At 42.5% G+C, this 21,636-nt stretch overlaps 1 protein-coding gene across 6 annotated transcripts in view; it reads right to left on the reverse strand.

Moving 5' to 3' along the window:
• cep192 (centrosomal protein 192) overlaps positions 1–21,636 on the reverse strand; it is a 122,370-nt gene that overhangs the window by 71,652 nt on the left and 29,082 nt on the right. For all 6 annotated transcript variants that reach the window (XR_009794871.1, XR_009794870.1, XM_061818970.1 and 3 more), the window contains exons 11-20: positions 16,329–16,549; positions 14,413–14,535; positions 13,929–14,063; positions 13,299–13,497; positions 7,461–7,604; positions 7,248–7,312; positions 2,598–2,819; positions 2,158–2,299; positions 1,936–2,018; positions 1,467–1,754 (exon numbers count right to left, since the gene is read on the reverse strand). Coding sequence is in view for 4 of the 6 variants with exons in the window: in XM_061818970.1 (XP_061674954.1) it covers positions 1,467–1,754; positions 1,936–2,018; positions 2,158–2,299; positions 2,598–2,819; positions 7,248–7,312; positions 7,461–7,604; positions 13,299–13,497; positions 13,929–14,063; positions 14,413–14,535; positions 16,329–16,549 (1,622 nt within the window). In the remaining 2 variants the exon portion in view is untranslated. The remainder of the gene's footprint in view (positions 1–1,466; positions 1,755–1,935; positions 2,019–2,157; positions 2,300–2,597; positions 2,820–7,247; positions 7,313–7,460; positions 7,605–13,298; positions 13,498–13,928; positions 14,064–14,412; positions 14,536–16,328; positions 16,550–21,636) is intronic.

Raw genomic sequence — 21,636 nt, forward strand, 5'->3', positions numbered from 1 at the left:
TTGGGGTCAACAATACAGAGCAATGTAGTCTGTGTAAGGAAGTGAAGAAACGGGTGCAAGCAGGGTGGAACAGCTGGCAAAAGGTGTCTGGTGCTTTATGTGACAGAAGACTCTCCGCTCGGATAAAGGGCAAAGTTTATTAAACAATGGTGAGGCCGGTACGGATTAGAGACGGTTGCACTGAAGAAACAACAGGAAGCAGAACTGGAGGTAGCAGAAATGAAGATGCTGAGGTTCTCGCTTGGAGTGAGGAGGTTGGATAGGATTAGAAATGACCTCATTAGAGGGACAGCCAAAGTTGGATGTTTTGGAGACAAAGTTAGAGAGAGCAGACTTCGATAGTTTGGACATGTTCAGAGGCGAGAGAGTGAGTATATTGGTGGTAGGGTGCTGAGGATGGAGCTGGCAGGCAAAAGGGCGAGAGGAAGACAAAAGAGAAGGTTTATGGATGTTGTGAGGGAAAACATGAGAGCAGTTGGGGTTAGAGAGGAAGATGCAGGAGATAGGCTTAGATGGAAAATGATGACACTGTGGCGACCCCTAACGGGACAAGCCGAAAGAAAAGTGAGCGATGGAGAGTGAGGAGGACTCAGACTTTGGTGGAAAGACGGCATTTGCCAAATGGAGATTCAGACACTACTTTCACCTCGTTGAGGTCAAAGGTAAAAATGTGCATGTCAAGTGTGAGGAAGCTGGTCATCACACCAAAAAGGAACAGACTCTCTGACCTCAAGTTTGAGATGCTGCCACCACTGGTTTAAGGGATAAAATATTGAGATGACTGGGTTGGGTGTGTAGATGTTTGAAGAGAGGAATCCATGCATGTTTAACAAATACATTAACATTTTCAGTTCAATGTAAACATGAGTTACAATAAATTCAAACCTCTGTGCTGGGACCTGTTTTTTGTTGTCCTGCTCTATGCATCTGGCTTGTGTGTGTGTGTGGTGTGTGTGTGTGTGTGTGTGTGTGTGTTGTGTGTGTGTGTGTGTGTGTGTGTGTGTGTGTGTGGGGATGGGGGGTAGCATAACAAGTTACTTTTTCTGGTAGTTAGTTTTACAGTGGAGTAACTCAATAACTCAATTAATAACAGTTACTTTTTGGGAGAAGTAACTAGAAACTATAACTACTTTTTCATAGTAATGTGCACAACACTGTTCGTTAGCCATGGAGGCGATTATTGCTCACACAGTCGTTCACAAAGTTCACTTGCAAACAACGGAGCCTTTGCGGGATGTTCCTTTTGTACCCAATATTGACCCTTGCCCATAAGCAGTTCACCAGTGGAATGTTCAACGTTTAAATTTTTTAAAGCATTTCTCAACTTTACAATTCTTTTGTTGTCCCTGTCCGAGCGTTTACGCAACTTGTTTCATGCATCAAACAAAATGAGAAAATTTTTACACAACATCCCAACTTCACTGGAATTTGGGCTTGTAATTTATTGTTTTAAAGAAAAGCCTTACATGTTCATCTGGACGAGGTTCCACTCCAAATTTCTCAGGCCCTCTAGGTTGAGGGGGCTCTGTCCAACTCCTCGCCCTACTTTTCTTGGAGAGCTCCATGATCATAGCAGCCAGCTGCGATGGGTCAGTACTGATGGATGCATCCGCAATGGCTGATGCAATTGTACTGATACTCAGCATAAGATTGCTACTATTATTGTGGGGTGACACACAGCTCTGATTCCTCATATTTGACGCAGAGCCAGGGCCTTTGTTGCAGTCAAGAAGAGTTTCAAGAGCATTATATTCCTAAAAATAAGAAATGAGATGACTATCAACTGATTTAACCACTGATATCCAATGATTCATGGAATATAAAGTGTTGTTTGTAAGGTAAAATCTATTCTCAAATATAAACATTGTATCATTTGCATGGAAGTTATCGTAACTAGTTGCTCAGGGTGTTTACTCTCACAATAAAATATTTTACCATCTGTTCACAAATGCCAGGCTCTGTGTTCCCTTTTGGTGAGACCCTTTCACCAGAGACCACAAAGGTTTTGTCCAAATCATCTGTAAACATTATAATTATAAGTCAGGAAAAATTTTAATGACTCCAAAGATGACAATGTTTCAGGGCTTAATGATCATGGAGAATATTCACCAAATCATATACAGTACCATTCAGTTGATCCAGTTAATGTGCTCTTACCAGGACTTAGTGTTTTATCAGTTTCACTGACTTCCATTGAGTCACTGTGAAGAAAGCTCTCCTCATTTGGGGAGTCAGAGGGCTGAATTAGTGCAAATGGTTCCCTCTTCTCTGGAGAAGTTATAATATATCCAAAAGATGGCTGTATTGTTCAGGGAAAAAAAAGTCATCTTATTGTATGCAAGGGAAAAGCTAAAGCAAAAAGGCATGTGGGCACTAGATATAATGACGGTACTTCATCTCACATACATTATACACAGTACTACTACTACTACTACTACTACTACTTGTAGTGGCAGAAAACCTACTCTAAATTAATTTCTGCACTCTCAGACATTGAACAGTTTTTTTAATGAGAAAAAGCTCTCAGTACAGCATATAGTAAATTTGCCCAAAAATAATTCAACTAAATTCCATAACAGCAATACTGTATCACTGACCCGTTTAATCCCATCCATGTTATTACCACTGCCAAGACAGCCCAGGGCTTCAGAACGTTGTTGAAAAAACTGCCCTAATGAGAGCCGCAAGTAGCTTTGGTCCCCAGGATTAAACTCAGAGGAAACTTGAGAGGCTCTCATCAAGATGTGGCTGCTAGTACCAGCTTTCCAAGAGTCATTTGGAAAGGGACTGTTGCTGCTATCTGGTACAATCTCCTCCTCCTGCATGAAAAGCAATGTGGAATAAAACAGAAGGAATAACACAAACCAACAATGTCATATGCATATGCTACAATTGTAACTCAGCTCCACCATAAGATTCAACTTTCTAATCAAATATAGTTACTTCAATAAGAATAATTTTTCTCAAGTGGGCCAACAAAAGCGAAATGCTGGAAAAATATTGTTCTCTTATTTGTGAAACCACACCAGAGTGGTTTGGAAGCTCACCCAGAATAATTGACGATGTTTAACGGAAACTAGACGTCAGGCCGGACACAGACCGCGCGATGAGGCCGAACCAGATTTCGACTTTCATCCACAGGTACATATGAAAGTGTGTGTGTGTGTGTGTGTGTGTGTGTGTGTGTGTGTGTGTGCGCGTGTAATTCAAATTCTAGTCTAGAGTAATATGGGTACATCTGGGCTAAAAATAATGCCTATTTCATTGAACCACTATCGGCTATACCATACGGCTTCCAACTTGCCCCTTTTAGTTGTATCGAGGTTCGATTATACCTGTACGGCTTAGCAACAGTCAGCTAGATTTCATAAGTTTAAAACACATAAATGTAGTTATTGCATTTGAGAAAGTTTGTATTTGTAGTTTTTGCATTTTAATTAGCTGGTAATCTGCAAAGTTACTGCATGACACAACTCTTCCTCCGATTTTTAATTACCGCAAAAACAGTGGCCGAGCGATCATCTATCCTTTAAAACTAGTTGCCGAACTCCACATTTAGCTCCATCACTCTGTGTGTGGTAGGCATAGCAGTGCAAAGTCTATGCAAAGACAAAAATCGTGTAAACACCAAATCGGGAAAAAATAATTCCTAATTTGGTTATTACAGTAAGAGGAAAATAACTTAACTTAGAGTCCCATTAAAATGTATTTGCCCCTTCTTAATTTCACTCAGAGACAACCAAAGGAAATACAAAACTTTGTGGTACCTCTAATTACGAACAACTCCAGAAACGAAAAATTCAGATTACAAAACTCCTCGGAAAAATATTGTCTCTAGGTACGAAGGAAATTCAGGACACAGAAGGGAAAAAAAATAGGCGCTGGACTCCCCAAATTCCACCGAACGTAAACATCCTGTATCTTGGTTTGTGTGATGTGATAGAGCTGCTCTCCTATTGGCTATTGCCGTAGCATCTTCCTGGCATCACATTGACTAGAAGGGACATCAATCTTTACTCATGATGCTTTTTGATACCCTTGGACACTCGAGTGTCACCGAATGAGGCTAGCGCTGTCACACGTGGTCACAAAGCGCCACACATTGGAAAAATCAAATGTTCATTTGTTTTTTGCAAAACTATTGTGAAGTCGGTGCTACCTGATTTGCAGCAAATAATTGCTCACTTCAGTCTGGCGAGTTTCCCAAAGCTCTCAAAGTAGCTACTGTTAAGCCTCTTCTAAAAAACAGAGCACTGGACGATTCCATTGTAGCAAGCTATAGACCCATCTCAAATCTCCTGTTCATAGCAAAGATTCTTGAGAAAGTTATTTTCCATCAACTTAGCAATTTCTTGAATTTAAAGGGACTTTGACAAATTTCAAATCAGGTTTCCGAACTCATCACAGTATAGAAGCTGCTCTTAAAAAAAGTGCTGAATGTTATAAGGTTGAATCCTGACTCAGGAAATGTGTCAGTTTTGGTCTTGTTGGATCTCAGCGCGGCTTTTGATATGGTAAGTCACAATATACTGCTAAACAGATTGGGAATGTGGGTAGGACTAAATGGAACGGTCCTTAAATGGTTTAGGTCCTACCTGGAGGAAAGGAGCTACTTTGTGACCATTGGAGGTGCTCGGTCTCAGCGAATAGCAATGACCTATGGGGTTGCTCAAGGATTAGTTCTTGGACCTCTGCTGTTCAGCCTGTATATGCCACCCATGGGTCAAATTCGGCAAAACTTTAATTTTGACTACCATAGCTATGCAGATGACACACAGTTATATTTAGCAGTGTCTCCGGATGACTACAGTTCAATTGAGGTATTGTGCCACTGTCTAAATTAGATAACTGGATGAGCCAAAATTATCTTCAACTAAATTACAACAAAACAGACAATTGTTTTTGGCAATAAAGAAAAGAATTGCTGTTAGTAAACATCTGGACTCTCTATCTTTAAAAACCAAAGATCAATCCGAAACCTTGGTGTTCTGATTGATTCCGACCTGACTTTTAACAATCATATGAAATCAATCACAAAAACTGCCTTCTCCGATCTGAAGAACATATCTACAGTGAAGTCTTGTATGTGTCAAGCATAACAGGAAAAGCTCATCCATACTTTTATCTCAAGTAGACTTGACTACTGTAATGGTCTTCTGACTGGACAAAAATAAATAAATAATTTCAAAAGGGGGGAAAGAGTATTCAACAGCTGCAGGTCATTCAGAATGCTGGAGCTCACGTTCTGACCAAAACAAAGCGGTTACAGCATATAACTCCAATCGTAAAGTCCTTGCACTGGCTTCTAGTCAGCTCTAGAATAGATTTTAAAGTTCTGCAACTGGTCTATAAATCACTAAATGATTTAGGTTCTGAATACATGAAAGAAATGCTTACACAATACAAACTCAGTAGAGCTCTGAGATCGACTGACATGTCAAATAGTGGTGCGCAGAGTCCAAAGCAAACATGGTGAAGCAGCATTTAGCTATTATGCTAAACACAAATGGAATAAGTTGCCAACAGAGGTGAGGTCAAATGTTTATTTTTTTCCTCATGCTTTTTAGAATGTATCTACTTTTTTTTTGCTTACTTACAAAAAATTAACATTACAAAACAACTTCTGGAATGGATTAATTTCACAAGCAGAGGTACCACTGTACAGTATTCAAATGACAATTCATTGTATTAAGGGATAAAAAAAAATCCAAATCATTTTGAACCTCTGTGAAACAGTTAAATCATAAAGTCAGTGTGACTAACAAATTTGGGAAAAGTGTATTCAATTTCACAACCCACACCCAAAGCTGAACCAGCAAACCATTGTCAGAGCCATTGTCCACAAAAGGAGAAAACTAGGAACAGTTGCTAACCTGACCAGGAGTGGACGACCAACTAAAATTACTCCAAGAGTGCAACAACAACTCATCTAGGAGGTTACAAAAGAACCTCGCACGACGTCTAGAGGTCTACAGGCCTCACTGGGCTCAGTTAATTGTCGGTGTTCAATGACTACAATGAGAAAGAGACTGGTCAAAAATGGCATCCACTGGAGAGTTCCCAGGCGAAAACCCCCGCTGTCGGCAAAGAACTCATAGGTCCATCTCACATTTTCAAAAAAAAAACAAAACATCTTGATACTCAAAACTTTTAGAGAAACATTCTCGAGACTAGTAAGTTTCTTTCAGGTTGTCCTGTTATGGGTCGCCACAGCATGTCATCTCAGATGAAACACATTTGTTTGGCAGAGTTTTAACACTGGATGCGCTTCCTGATGCAACCCCTCAGGGGAAGTGGAAGCCCCAGTGACATATGAACTCACAACCCCAGGTTTACCAAACCAATGCTCAAACCTATGGGGCCTCCACAAGACTAATGAGTCAAAAATGTTACTTTCTGGAAGGTGCTCGTCCAGTTACAGTACATTGGTGTAAAAATTGCATTTCATAAAAAGAACATTGCAAACAGTGAAGTGTGGTGACAACGATCTGGGGCTGTTTTGCTACCTCAGGACAAGGACAACTTGCTGTGATTGATGCAACAATGAATTCTGCTGTGTAACATAAAATCCTGAAGGAGAACATGAGGCCATCATTTTATGCCCACAAACTCAAGCACTCTTGGATCATGCTGGACAGCGAACTGAAACACACCAACAAGTCCACCTCTGAATGTCTGCCCCCCCACCCCCCCCCCAAAAAAAGAAAAAAAAAGGCTTTGGAATGGCCAAGTCAAAGTACAGATTTAAATCCAATTGCGATGCTGTGGTGTGAACTTAAACGGGCACTTCATGCTAGAAAACCAATATGCCAAAGTTGAAACAATTCTGCAAAGAAGAGTGGGACAAAATTCCTCGCAAAATCCTATCGCAAATGCTTGATTTCAGTTATTGCTGCCAAGGGAGGCATAACGAGTTATTAGCATCACAGGGCAAATGCTTTTTCACAGAGTGCCAGAAGGTTTGTATTTTTTTTAGCCTTTTTTTTTTTTAAATTGTCATTTGAAAACTGAAGTTCTTTATTTCCTTGGGTTGTCTATGAGTGATATTAAAATTGGTTTGATGATTAGAAACCTGTTTGTGTGTTATAGATTAAAAAATCAAGAAAGGGAATACTTTTTCACAGCACTAACTGTTTGAGATTTATACAGTCATAGTAGAGTCAAGACTACTGTGAAAGGACCTGAGCCAGTTAAAACCTCACTGCTTTTCAGCGACTACTAAAAGCATATTTCTAGGCTACAAATACCTGCATGAATTGGTGCTCCTTTTCAAACTCCTCTTGATCTTTGACTATCTTTTCTAAAGCATCACCTGGAAAAAAAAAAAAATGATTGGGGAAAATATACTGTCCGTCACGTGACACCAATAAACAACATAAACAGCATAAACAATGTGTTCATTAACAAACACACATGGCCATACATGGCCGCTACAGTATTTGGGAGTACCTGATACATACCGGCGGAAACAAAGTCCTCAGTTTGAAATTCATCGTTTTGTGATGACTTCTTAACTTCCTTCTCAAAGGAGGTGTAATAGGCTAGATCTGTTACCCACTCCCCTTCTTCATTCTGGTACACAACACTATGAGGGACATTTGGACCTGAAAAGACAAGCAAAATATTTTGTTTATTCATCCATCCATCCATTCATCTTCTACTGTTTCTCTGGGACGGGTACCGGGTGAAGTAGCTTCAGCAGGGATACCCAGACTTCCCAGTCTCCAGCCACTTCTTCCAGCTCTTCCGGAGGGATCCCGAGAAGTTTACTAGGCCAGCCGAGAAACAGTCTCTCCAGCATGTCCTGGGGTCTCTTTCCAGTGGGACATATCCGGAACACCTTACCAGGGAGTCTCCTCTCAATGCGGAGGAGCAGTGGCTTGACACTGAGCCCTTCCCGGATGGCCAAACTTTTCACCCCAGTTCTAAAGGGAGAGCCCAGACACCATGCAGAGGAAACTCATTTCGACCACTTGTATCTGGGATCTTGTTCTTTCGGTTCCGACTCAAATCTCGTGCCCATCACCCCAGTTCTAAGGGAGAGCCCAGACACCATGCAGAGGAAAATCATTTTGGGCACTTGTATCTGGGATCTTGTTCTTTCGGTTCCGACTCAAATCTCGTGCCCATCACCCCAGTTCTAAGGGAGAGCCCAGACACCATGCAGAGGAAAATCATTTTGGGCACTTGTATCTGGGATCTTGTTCTTTCGGTTCCGACTCAAATCTCGTGCCCATAGGTGAGAGTAGGAACGTAGATTGCCTGGTAAATTGAGAGCTTTGCCTTTCGACTTAGCTCCCTCTTTACCACAACGGGCCTCCTATATAAAGTCCGCATAATGAGCCGATATAAAGTCACTGCAGATGCTGCACTGATCCACGTGTCAATCTCCCACTCCATTCTTCCTTAATCATGAACAAGACCCCAAGATACTTGAACTCTCCACCTAGGGCACGATCTCATCCCAGACCATGAGAGGACCCTGATCTCAGATTTGGAGGTGGTGATTCTCATCCCAGCCGCTTCAGACGCTGCTACAAACCACTCCAGTGAGCGTTGGAGATCACTGCTTGATGAAGCCAACAGAACCACATCATCAACCACAAGAGCAGAGATGCGATGCTGAGGCCACCAAACCGGACACCCTCTATGCCTCGGCTGCGCCAGAGATTCCATCCACAAAAGTTATGAACAAAAACTGTGACAAAGGTCATCCTGGGTGAAGTCCAACTCTCACCGGAAACGAGTCAAACTTATTAACGGCAATGCGGACCAACCTGACACCGGTCGTACAGAGACTGAACAGCCCATATCATGGGGTTCGGTATGCCATGCTCCCAAAGAACCACCCACAAGACTCCCTAAGGGACACAGTCAAACGCCTTCTCCAAGTCCACAAAACACACGTAGACTGGTTGGTCGAACTCCGATGCACCCTCGAGAACCCTGCCAAGGGTGTAGAGCTGGTCTATGGCTAGGACGAAAACCAGGAGAGCCCCACAACATCTAGAGGCTTTAGGAACTCCGGACGAATCTCATCCATCCCTCCAGGGCTCTGCCACCAAGGCGCTTTTTAACCACCTCAGTGATCTCAAGCCCAGAGATAGAAGAGCGTGCCTCAGAGAACCCAGATTCTGTTTCCTTATGGGAAGGTGTGTTGGTGGAATTGAGGAGGTCTTCGAAGTATTCTCGCCATCGATTCACAATATCCCGAGTTGAGGCCAGCAGTACTCAGTCTCTGTGTTTTGAAAGGCGCAATCGCATTCGCAAATCCGCACAGTCGAGCACAAAAAAAAAAAAAAAAAAAATCACGCGCGTAAAATTTGTTACGAGTAGAAATACATAGATATTGAACAACATCACTTATTTAGTGTCGTCTTGACCAATGCAATTGCCCACCATTCCTCAACGCACATGAAAACCGAGTCAATGGCGTGAACCACAGCCTGACGCCTTTTTTTTTTTTTTTAATACAGAATCACATGGTGTCTTGCTAGTTTACCTGATCCCCCCCTCCCCCCCCCGGCTCTTAAAGGGGTACACTCATAACTAGAAACACCACCAGTGCTTTAGTTGGCAAAACAGTCTGGGCAACGTAAAAAAGCAAGGACCATACAGTGCACAAAAAGCTAATTCTATATTTTAAATATAGGAGGCAACATAACTGTTTGGGAGCATCATTCAGCTTTCAACATGCTTTGCTAAAGATATTCTGCAGGCAATAATTCAGTTTTACACCAAGAAAAACAGAAAAAAAAATGATACAAAGTTGGAAGAGACATTTTAAATTTATAGTTAATAGTTGGCTTGGTATGCATTTGTATTGTAATGTATTTTTTTGTTTGTTGACATTTTCATTGCAAGTTTGCAAAAACAAAATTGTTCTTAAAAATATTCTGATGGGAATGTAAATGCTATAATCTGAATCTTTGAATGAGCCACATAACTTCACTGGTTGACACAGATCTCACCACAGTGCATAAGTCTGATGTTGCTCACAGTGACCAAAGGTGGTGCTCACGGGCTTAGTGCGTTTAGTCAGACATGTAAAAAAATTAAAGGGAACATTGGTCTTGACATTAATTTACGTGTTTATTTCACAAACGTCTTTGTATTCACATCTTGTTTTTGACATAAAGATATCAACAGGATGCGTTTCAGCAGCTGCTCACACCCTGCGGTTTCCAACGGTTTTTCAACGGCGAAGAACACCTGCCTGCAAGTGACAAACAGGATGTTTCCAGTATCGCTGGGTTGCTGAACAGGAAGCCTGTGACACCCTTAAGTTACCACACGGGATGTTTGCAAGCAACTGATCTTAACTGTTTTTCCAATTGAACCTTTAGTAAAGACTATGATGCTTTGAAACTGCTTTGTGAAAAGAAAATGTGTATGTGTGTGTATGACTGTCTCTCTCAGACAAGGCAACAGACGATGTGCAACCAACGAGAGAATTGTATTCACAAGAATGTTGATACATTTATGCTATTGCTTAAAAACTAGAGTGAAACTGAACGCAAGTTTGTGGTTACATTTACAGGAATCCACCTGTTGATTGAAGGGGAAATGACAGTTGAGTTTGCGGGCGCCTGGCCCTAATTTGAGTGAGCTAAGAGGGGCATGACAAGTCAACCCAGGGATGGCGAAAGGGGCCCAATAGGATAACAAAGAGAGCCCTTCCCACTGGGCGTAGATACATCCAAAACCTTCCAGAATGTTCCACCAAAAAGCTATAAAAACTTTGGATACGGAAATCCAAGGCTCTTTGTTCGTTTCTCGCTGACAAAGAGACAGGTCCTTCTGTAGGAGTAATAGTCGTGTGGCAAGCTGGTGGGGAGAAGTGTTCGAGCAACTTGGGGTGCTTATTTTTGACTACTCCATCTATGATTGGGTACGAGTAAAACAACTACTATAATAAGGTAATGGCAGGATAATACCAGCGATATTACATGGTTACCTAAGAAGGGCAAATTGGCTTGACAATTTATCCTTAATCCTAAAATACCTTATTACTAAATTAGGGTTCGAGCTTTGTAGGACTTGATTACCCCGAACAGGCTCACTCAATTTACTCCATAATTACTTTTTACTACTTTTATCATTTATCTCACCCTACTTACCTCAGTATTATCATTTTAATATTTTTTCTTTTTATTGATTTATGTTGAATTAACATCAAATTTTGCCTTAAAATTGCAACCGTACCCCGCGACTGGCAGGAGTAACTGTCGAGTAATGAATGCTATCTGAATGATTTTAATCATTTTATTAAATTCTCAAAATTTCCATTTTCATCTATCTTTGTCATTCTTATATTGAGTTGTCTCATTATTACCATTCAAACTCATTAAAGAGCGATCGTCAACGACATTAACATCATTTAGTCGTAAAATTCTATCATTTAGTCGTAAAATTCACTCATTGATAATCTCAGGTTTAAGATAAAACCAACCCCGTACGATCCTAACAAGGATTGTTAAATTTACTAGGTCAATGACAAGTGCAATCGATTCATAAGAGATGAACCTGCTGTAAAAGCGGAGCGATCATTTTATCACCCTTATTCTCTGGAAGGTTACTCAACAACGGCTGATAAGTGAGGGCAGACCGGATTGGCTCTGTAAACTAAAGGCAGTTAGTTCACCTAGGCGAATTCATCTCGACACCGACTTAAGAAGCTACTGTGCCCCTGCACGCACGGTGTTAGAGTCGGCTGGGGTAAAGGGGTAGCTTAACCGTTTAATTGGGGAGTCGGTCAGGACATTTCTCCCGATTAGTCCTGCGGATAAGCGGAATCAGACACCCTCCCTGTGTGGAGTTTGCATGTTGTCCCCGTGCCTGCGTGGGTTACCTCTGGGCACTCTGGTTTTCTCCCACATCACAAAAACATGTATCATTAATTGGACACTCTAAATTTCCCCTAGGTCTGATTGTGAGTGTGGCTGTTTGTCTCTATGTTCCCTGCGATTGGCTGGCAACCAACTCAGGGTGTATTCTACCTTCTACCAGTTGACGGCTGAGATGGGATCAAGCACTCCAGCAACCCTTGTGAGGATAAGCGGCTATGAAACTGGATGGATGGATACTAATACATAACAGGGATCTCGCTTCATGCGTGTCCCTTGTTGAAGACTAAAAAAATTAACAGGGACAAATAAAGCATACTCATTCAACGTCGACGCATGACTTTAAGACATACCTGACGTATGTATGCATGTTGTTTAGAGCTTCTACAGACAGTGAACCAAAAGTACAAATCAAGTTTTAGTGCTATCCCTTCAGAGGCAGAGCCGGCAGGCTTAACTTTCTGTACAGACGAGTTTGTTTTTTTTCTGGACTCAGGACTCATTTTCATTGATTTGGTAAGGGTGGCCTCAGCCCCATACACCCCTAAGGGGGGTAAGACAGTGAGCTCATCCAGCATGGAACCCAACCAGGAGGACGCCACCCACTGCCCAGGACCTCAGCCAGTCCATAGCACAACCAAGGGTCCCCGACAAGTCCCAAAAGGCGGGGTGTGGGCACAGGACCACACCATCCCTCCACCCGTACATTCACTGAAGGAAGTGGCGGTAAAGACCTAGAAAAGCATTTCAAATGAAGACAAACTGTCTGGTGAGGTCAATAGGCCACAGGCTTGATGCAATTCCTCTTTTGATCTGAAATTGAAATGTCTTCAGTATACAACAAAAAGGAATTGACCTTTCCACCCCAATGCCTTTGGAGGGAACTCTATGTGCCAAATGTTTAATAACGTTTGATCATTTTTGTCAACAAAGCCCGAGTCTGATTTATATTTGAATCTACGTGGTGTCTGTAAAAAAAATATATATGCACTTTAAATATTTTCTTAACTTGTTCATTATAATTCGAATATTTTTTAACACGCAAAAGAATTCTCAGATATTATTTAAAGTGTGTATACATTTTTTGGGACACCCTGTATATTTTATATGTTCTTCTACATTTTAGGATGGTAATGTTTTTTGTTTTCAGCCATGGGTTCCTCAATTTCAGTTTTCATTTCAGTCAAGAATTTGGTTTTGGTGCATCACTTGTATTTCCATCATCTATTTTCTGTACTGCTTCTCATTACGGTAGTGGGCGTGCTGGAGATCAAGATCAGCTATTTCAGAGGAGAGGCAAGGTACCTACTGCACTGGATGTCAGATAATCCTATTCACTAGTATTTATTAATTAAAAATGGTAAAGATATTTAATTAGGTGACATACCTTAAACCAGATTGTAAACTCTATAAAATGACAACATGATTTTCATTTATTTCATAAACACCAACCTTTCTCAAACTCCAATTGCAGGATGTCTGGACAGAAGTTAGATTCATGATCTTGCTCCTCTGCCATTCCTTGACAGAAATATTTTGGCTCCAGGGAGGTAGAAAGGTAATCATTATCTTCCTCACTGATAATATCGGATGCCTCAGCTGCAGATGTGTTACCACACGGCCCTCCTCTCAAGTTTGACGAAGGCAGCACCTGGGTTAAGATTTATTTTCACCAATCTGTAACAATGCCATTTAAAAAACTAGTCCTGCAGTAAAAGAAATGGAACATTTTAATGACAAACGAATTCCCCACAGATGTACACTACCAGTCAAAAAAAAAAAAAAAAAAAAAAAAAAAAGACACTTTCATGTGCACCTGAATGAGAAACTGTGTCCAAACTTCTGACCAGTACAAGAGTTCAGAATAAAACTTGATTGTTATTTTTTTTTTTTTTTAAGCGCTTTGTTAAATGTGCATTCCCAAATTCAAAACTGAGGACACGTCTTCTTGGAACTTCAGGACTGGGTCATTTTCCATTATTATTTAAATCACAGATGGCCATGTGTAAACCTAACTTTGCTATTAAAATCAGGAACTTCCTGTAAAATAGAAGGAGAATTAAATCAACATAACATAGTTACCTTTGAGTTGGGGATATTGTTCTGGATAATGTGAAGTTTTTCTTGCAAGGATCTCCTGAGTCCAGTTTCACTTTTCACATAAGCAGAGTCAGCTCGCTCAGATGTCATCCCTAACTCAGTGTTTTCCATGGCATCCTGGTATTCATATTATTAATGTGAGCATTTGTAGCTTGAAAAAATAATTTACCCAGTCTTAGCTATCTAGTTGTGCACTACAGTTTTCTTAGACAAGACAAAGTTTAGCTGTCTTAGATACCAAGCTACCAAGACCCCATCACATGTAGAAAGGTTGTCATTTCTTGGATTTATGTTTTCCTTGAATACCAAACACAGACCAGCAACTGGCAGTAATAAAAGGTTCAGGTGGTTCCCAATATACCGTATTGCAAATTTTAATCAAATATTGTGATTGATTTAAAAAAAGAAAAAAAAAGTTTTACCTCTGCTTCAATAATCAAGCATCTACACTTATTTTTGTACTCACCAGTGCCTCCTGTCTGTCCATAATCATGCTCCAGTTCACAGGTGAGACTGCATGATTTCCCCATGATGAAGTTTTTGAGGTACTGCCTTCACCGTTTCCAACAGGGCCCACACGGTCACCCACCTGTTTTCACAAAATAAAAACTAGCCAGCTAAGTAGCTAGCTAACTAGCTACAATACAAAATGTAGTTTTCAAATGACAACTCCATTTATTAAGGCGCACCAAAAAAAAAAAAAAAAAAAAAAAAAAAAAAAAAAAAAAATCCACCCTTCCTGTGAAAAAGTTTTTGCTTCCTGAACCTAAAAACAGGTTGTGCCACCCATTGCAGTGACAAGTGAATTCAAGCATTTGCGATAATTGGTGATAAGTCTCTCATGTCGCTTTGAAGGAATTTTGTCCCACTCTTTGCAGAATTTTTTCAACTCCACCATATTGGGGGGGGGGGGTGGTTTCTAGCATGAAGTGCCCGTTTAAGGTCACACAAGGTCATCTTAATTGGATTTAAATCCGGACTTTCACTTGGCCACTCCAAAACATTTTTAAGACATTCGGAGGTGGACTTCTAAAGCGTTTCAGATAGTTGTCCTGCTGGATGATCCAAGGGCACAAACTGATGGGCAGACTTTCTCCTTCAGGATCTTCTGGTACACAGCAGAATTCATTGTTCCATCAATGATAGCAAAGTGTCCTGGCCCTGAGGCATCAAAAAAGCCCCAGACCATCATTTTTCCACCATGTTTCACTGTATGCATGTTCTTTTTATCAAATGCCATTTTTACACCAGATGTAACAGGCCAAACACCTTCCAAAAATTAAAATATTTCACTCAGTCCGGAATATTTCTTCAAAAGGCTTGAGGATCATCAAAATCAGGGGTACCCACACTTTTTTGCCCCAAGATCTTTTCAAGCAGCCATCCTCTCGCAATCTACCAACGCATTGGGCACCCCTGATCAAGATGTTTTCGGGGCATTGTATTCTTTGCTTAAAGCAGGGGGTTTTGCTCGGGAACTCTCCATTGGATGCCATTTTTGGCCAGTGCCTTTCTTATGGTAGAGTCATGAACACTGACCTTAACAGAGGCCAGCAAAGCCTGCAGGTCTTTAGATGTTGTTCGAGGTCCTTTTGTGAACTGCTGGATGAGTCATTGTGGCACTCAGTGATTTATAAAAGACTTCCCAGTTTTCTCCATTTGTGAATAATGGCTCTGGCAGCAGTGTGCTGAAGCCCCCAAAGTCTTGGAAAGGCTTCGTCACCTTTTCCAAACTGATGCATTTCAATGCCTTTTTTTCCTCATTTTTTCTTGAGTTTCTTTGGAATGTGGCATGATGCATTGGTTCTTAAGATCTTGTAGCCTACTTTACGTTCTTTGACCGATTCTATTTAAGTAATTTCTTGATTCAAGAAGTCTCTTGGACATCAGGTTTGGGTGTGGCTTGTGAAATTGAATTCACCTTACCCAAACTTGTGGTTCGTCAGTGACTGTTATTTAACAAGGTTCATGGGACAAGTTTTTTTTCCCACAGAGGGTCAGAAAGGTTTGGATATATATATATTTATTTTAAGTATTTTTTTGCTTGTTTGTTTTATTTGAATTGGACTGTCATTTGAAAACTGCATTATTTATTCCCTGGGGTTGTCTCTGAATTATGTTATATGTTTGACGATTTTAAACCTGTGTGAGAGATCGATGTGCAAAAAAAAAAAAAAAAAAAAAAAAAAAAAAAAAATCAGGAAGGTGGCAAATACTTTTTCATTGCGCTGTACATATATTGCTCCAAAGGTGGGGGGGGTGAACAACTTTTAAAAGTTAGAAGGGGATCATCTGAAATTATGCATATTTTACTGATAAACATTGAATCACGGCTAATCAGTCTTGTTGCTTCAAGGCAATCCTAAAGAAATAAACACTCACCTCTGCATGTGTACAAAAGTTGTTCCTTCCATGTCCTGCGAGATTGCTGCAAGGACCAACGTCTCCATCTTCACCAACAGTACTGCTCCCCACAATCCCCAGCCCACGCAGCACATCATCGGTGGTTGGGACATTTGTTGTTGGAACGGGGATTTGTGAAACACCCCTATGATTTCCAGTTTCTTCACTCCCACTGCTCCCATCTCCACCTCCTCCATCCCCTTCAGACAAAAAAAAAAAAAAAAATACAAATGGCATGCAGATTTTCTGTCGTGATAAAATGAGCGTTACATATTTTTGACCACTATAATAAACGTTTCAGTGGCACGGTAACTCAGCTGAAAAGCGTTGGTCTCACAGGTCTGAGGTCCCAGGTTCAATTCCAGACCCACCTGTATGGAGTTTGCATGTTCTCTCCATGCCTGCGTAGGTTTTCTCCGGGCACTCCAGTTTCCTCCCACAACCCGAAAACATGTAGCATTAATTGGACACTCAAAATTGCCCCTAGGTGTGATTGTTAGTGTGACTGTTTGTGTTGATGTGCCCTGCGATTGGCTGGCCACCAATTCAGTGTGTACCCGCCTCGTGCCCATTGAAAGTTGGGATAGGCTACAGAACTTGGCGCGACCCTTGTGAGGATACGTGGCTACGAAAATGGATGGATTGATGGATGGATGGATGGATAAAAGCTGCCCTCCTCGAGCAGTCACCTTATTGTGGTGGAGGGGTTTGTGTATCCTGATGATCGTCGGAGTTAAGTTGTCTGGGGCTCCATGCCCCTGGTAGTGTTACCAATGGCGAAAAGGTCCAAGGTGAGGGGCCAGACAAGATACGCCTTAAAAAGCCTTTATCTTTGTTCCCCTTGCCTGGACGTGGGTCACCGAGCCCCCCACCCCCACCGGGAGCCAGGCCTGGTGGTGCTTGAAGGAGAGCGCCTGAGGCCAGGCCTGCACTCATGGGGCTTGGCCGAGCATAGCCCGAAAGGGGTAACATGGGTCCCCCTTCCCATGGGCTCACCACCTGTGAGAGGAGCTACCGGGGCCGGGTGCGATGTGAGCTGGGCGGTGGCCAAAGGCGGGGACCTTGCCGATCTGATCCTCGGCTACAGAAACTAGCTCTAGGGACATGGAATGGCACCTCTTTGGCAGGGAAGGAACCAGAGTCGGTGTGTGAGGTCGAGAAGTTCCGACTAGAGTATACTATAGTCAGTATCCTCGATGCACCGCCTCGACTCTGGTACCGCTCTTGAGAGTATGGAGTACCAAACCCCGATACAGGCTGCTTGGTCCATGTACGACCGCTGTCAGCATTGCCAGCAATAAGTCGGACTCGTTTTCGGTTTGAGTTGGACTCCGCCAAGGCTGCCCTTTGTCACCAATTTTGTTCATAAATTTTATGGACAATCTCTAGGCACAGCTAAGGCATAGAGGGTGTCCGGTTTGGCGGCCTCAGCATTGAATCGCTGCCCTTGGAAGATGATGTGGTTCTTTTGGATTCATCAAGCAGTGATCAACACTCACTGGAGCAGTTCGCAGGGGAGTGTAAAGGGGCTGGGATAAGAATCAGCACCTCCAAATCAGAGACCATAGCCCTCAGTCAGAAAGGGGTGGCGTGCCCTCTCTGGGTCAGGGATGAGATCCTGAGATTCATGTGACCCCTTTAGAAATTTGTGTGATTTACAACTCTGGGTGCATAACCATCCACCCATTTTCTGAGCCGCTTGTCCACACAAGGGTTGTGGGAGTGCTGGAGCCTAATTCATCTATCTTCGGGCAGGAGGTAGGGTACACCCTGAACTGGCTGAAAGCCATTAACAGAGCACGCAAAAAACAACCATTGACTTTCACAATCATACCTAAGGGCAATTCAGAATCTCCAATGAATGCATGTCTTTGTAATGTGCAGGGATGAGAATGACCAATTTGGAAAAACACTGAAAATGTCTGTCCATGGGGGAGTGGCGGTGGGGGAGCGGTTGAGTTTCCTCCTGGATATTTTTCGCTCCTATCGGAACACAGAGTGCAAAGCACTTTGCCGGGAATGTCCACTTTTTGTGTGTTCAGTTAGACATGATACCGTTTTCGGTCTTATCTGCACTGTCACACTTTTTTCAAGCCATGCCCGTCTGAAACAGTTTTTGATTCCAGCATCCTTGTCAATTGCTCTCGCTCGATCGTTATCCTTTTTTTTCCCTAACACTTTCGCCATCGTAAAACTTTGAACACACCATCCCTCAGTTCGCGCTAAGTCCCACGTGCCATTACTTGGCTAACAAGTTACACTGCGATTTCTGAGAAACGAGAACATATGTACATGGCAATGGTGAAAATCGATTAACCACTAACACGATTGGATCGTTATACTGTATAACACCAATCGAGTAATCTGCCGCAAACAAGTTTTAATGTTTATGTCGCAAAATGCAAATGTTTACACTACCGAGCAAGTTAGAACGGCATATGATAGTCATGTTTGTGCTAGCACTAAGCTGAACTTGCAGCTCAGAGCCCACAAACGAAATTTTCAACGGATTTGCGCTTATCTCGAGAACGGTCATTTTGGTCTGAAAAAGTCGGAAATCCGCCGATTGGCGGAAAATTCTCATCCCTGAATGTGGAAGGAAACTGGAGTTCCATGCTGGCATAGGGAAAAATATGTAAACTCTCAGGTGAGGCTGGGTGCATAATATAAAATATAAAAAGAAAAAGAAAAAAAGAGCTCTATTAACAAATGGGCCCAAAGGATGATCCATTCTAGACGTATATGATCCTACTTACCACTTTTTAAGAATGTGGAAAATCAGAGGATTGTAGTTTGTCTTTAATAGCTTGAAATTAAACACTTAACGTATTGATGTCAGTTTCCCAAACATCATTTAAATCTGGGGTCTCAAACTGGTGGCCCATGGGGCATTATTGTGGCCTCTACCTAAATATGAAAGTATATTAATCCAGCCCTCTAGTTATATATGAATGGGACTATTACAGTGCTGACAAACCTACCAAGCATGGCGAGTTATATGGGTTCTCGGGGGCGTGACATCAAACCACATTGCTTCTCCTGAATCTGAGATTCGACTTCCCGACAGGCCCTCCTCTCCACCACCCCTGAATAGACCTTAGCAGGCTACCTGTGGAATGTGATCCCCCTAGAGTCCTCATTTACGCACAATACCCCACGGGCCATTGCACTCGCAAATCTGCACAGTCGAGCATGAAAAATCACGTGTAAAATTTGTTACGAGTAGAAAAAAATAGATGTTGAAAGACGTCGCTTAATTTGTGTAGTCTTGACATTAATCTACGTGTTTATTTCATAAACGGTGGCAACAGAACAAGCCTGATTCTAAACAATTAGTATTCATCCAGTAACAGGAAATACAAGTTAACCGTACTGACCATGTACGGAAGTGATGCCATTAGCACATGTTCCGAGCTGCTTCACATACGGCGAGTACATTTACGTTGAAAGTCATTAACATAATGAGCCATGTCAAAGGGAATTCAGTTACACCAGGAGTGCGCAATGTGTCGATCGCGAGGCAGTTTCGGTTGATCGTGTGACGGCGTGCCCAAATAAATAAATAAATAAAAAGACAGACTATCATCCACCTTGTCGCTTGATTCAGGTGTGCTCAATATGTCGAACGCAGGCACATAAAGGCGCGTTCTAGCAAGCCAGCCTCCTATTTACGGCAGTCGCAGCAAAGATCGAGTTTGGATTTGTCCAACTCAGGGTAGGGTAGAAACCAAGGATGACTACCGGTTTGTAGTCGGTCACCGCGTCTTCAACCGCCGTTCGATGGAGCCTATGTAGCTGGTCTCGGTAGGGTTGTTCGTCGAACACCATGTCAGTGGGGATGTCTTTGTTGAAGTCTTGACGGTATTTACGGACATCGTGATTGCTCCATCATCCATGAAAAGGAGATCGCAAAGGCCTTTCTGCTGGACGTTGGACTTGGCCTTGAGCTGGGACAGGTTTTAGAGTTTGCTGTCTGATCTATTTCGAAGATAGATGCCCTCACTGGCTGATCCAAAGGAGTGTTTTAGCAGGACAGTGAAAAATATTCCGAACAATGTCGGAGCTAAGACAGAGCTCTGTTTCACACCGCTCTTGACCTTGAAACTCTGAGATTGAGCCATCGAAGACGACTGTGCCAGTCATGCTGTCATGGAAGGGTTCAGAAGCATGGGTGGGTACCCTATTTTTGGCAGGATCTTGAAAAGGCCATCCCTGCTGACTGTATTAAAGGCCTTCATCAGGTTAATGAAGCCCACAAAGAGCAACAGTGTCCACGTATGCACTTTGCACCGGGACACTCTAAATGGCAGTTCGGTGATCGTGTCATTGGACATGCGGCTGCATGTCTTGGACACTCTGGTGAAGATGGTGGCGAGTATGCTGTGATGGTGCGGGAAGATACCGTTCCGGCCTGGCAACCCCAAACGTATAATGAGAGTCTGCTGGGAATGTCTATTAGAATCGCATCAGAAGGAGTTTCAACTTCCACCGCCAACAGAATGCTGATCATGTTCCAGGGGACATCGCTCCTCCACTGCTGGGGCGGCTCTTACAAATATTGTTAATGTTATGGACTTGCAACAAAGCCAAAGTATCATCCATTTTTTGAAGATTCCTTGCACACAGGAATGCAGCCAGACAAAGGTTCATCCTTGCTTTCAAGAGTCTTGTTCACAGGACGAGACCACCCCCCCCCACACACACACACACACACACACACACACACACACACACACACACCCGTACAGGTGCAACTTCTAATCTTCTGAGATGTGGCCAAGGACAACTTCATCAACGCACACACACTATCAAAGAATCTGCTTTTGTTCACTTGCTCACCCCTCCTTTTGACCTTGTGTATTTTCGGAAATAAAGAAAGTCAGCGAGAGGCTGGTTCAGAACGGGTTTGGAAACGGCAACTCTCACGTCCTCCTGATCAGAAGACAACTTATTGTCCGTTATTTGTGCAATTATTCCAGCAAATTAGGTGATAAACCGAACAGCAGCTAACCTGGGGTGCAGCTGTAAGGTGGTCAGTGCCTGTCATGGTGGCAAGCCCTGAACCCATTTCCGGACACCAAAGATGAGAGAAACCTTTAAGCTGAAGGACTCTTATCGGGACTTTTTAGCCTGTGTGACAGCTGAGGAAGCTGATGGGTACCGGCTGGCCAAGTGGAATGCAGCTTTGGTGGTTGGTGAAGCAAAAACCCAGGAACAGGAGGAGTTCACTGAGGACATGAAGACTTCCAGACAGCTTGAAGGAAATTCTGGTCCACAGTCTGGTATC

Source organism: Syngnathoides biaculeatus, chromosome 5, assembly GCF_019802595.1.
Source record: "Syngnathoides biaculeatus isolate LvHL_M chromosome 5, ASM1980259v1, whole genome shotgun sequence".
Lineage (NCBI taxonomy): Eukaryota > Metazoa > Chordata > Actinopteri > Syngnathiformes > Syngnathidae > Syngnathoides > Syngnathoides biaculeatus.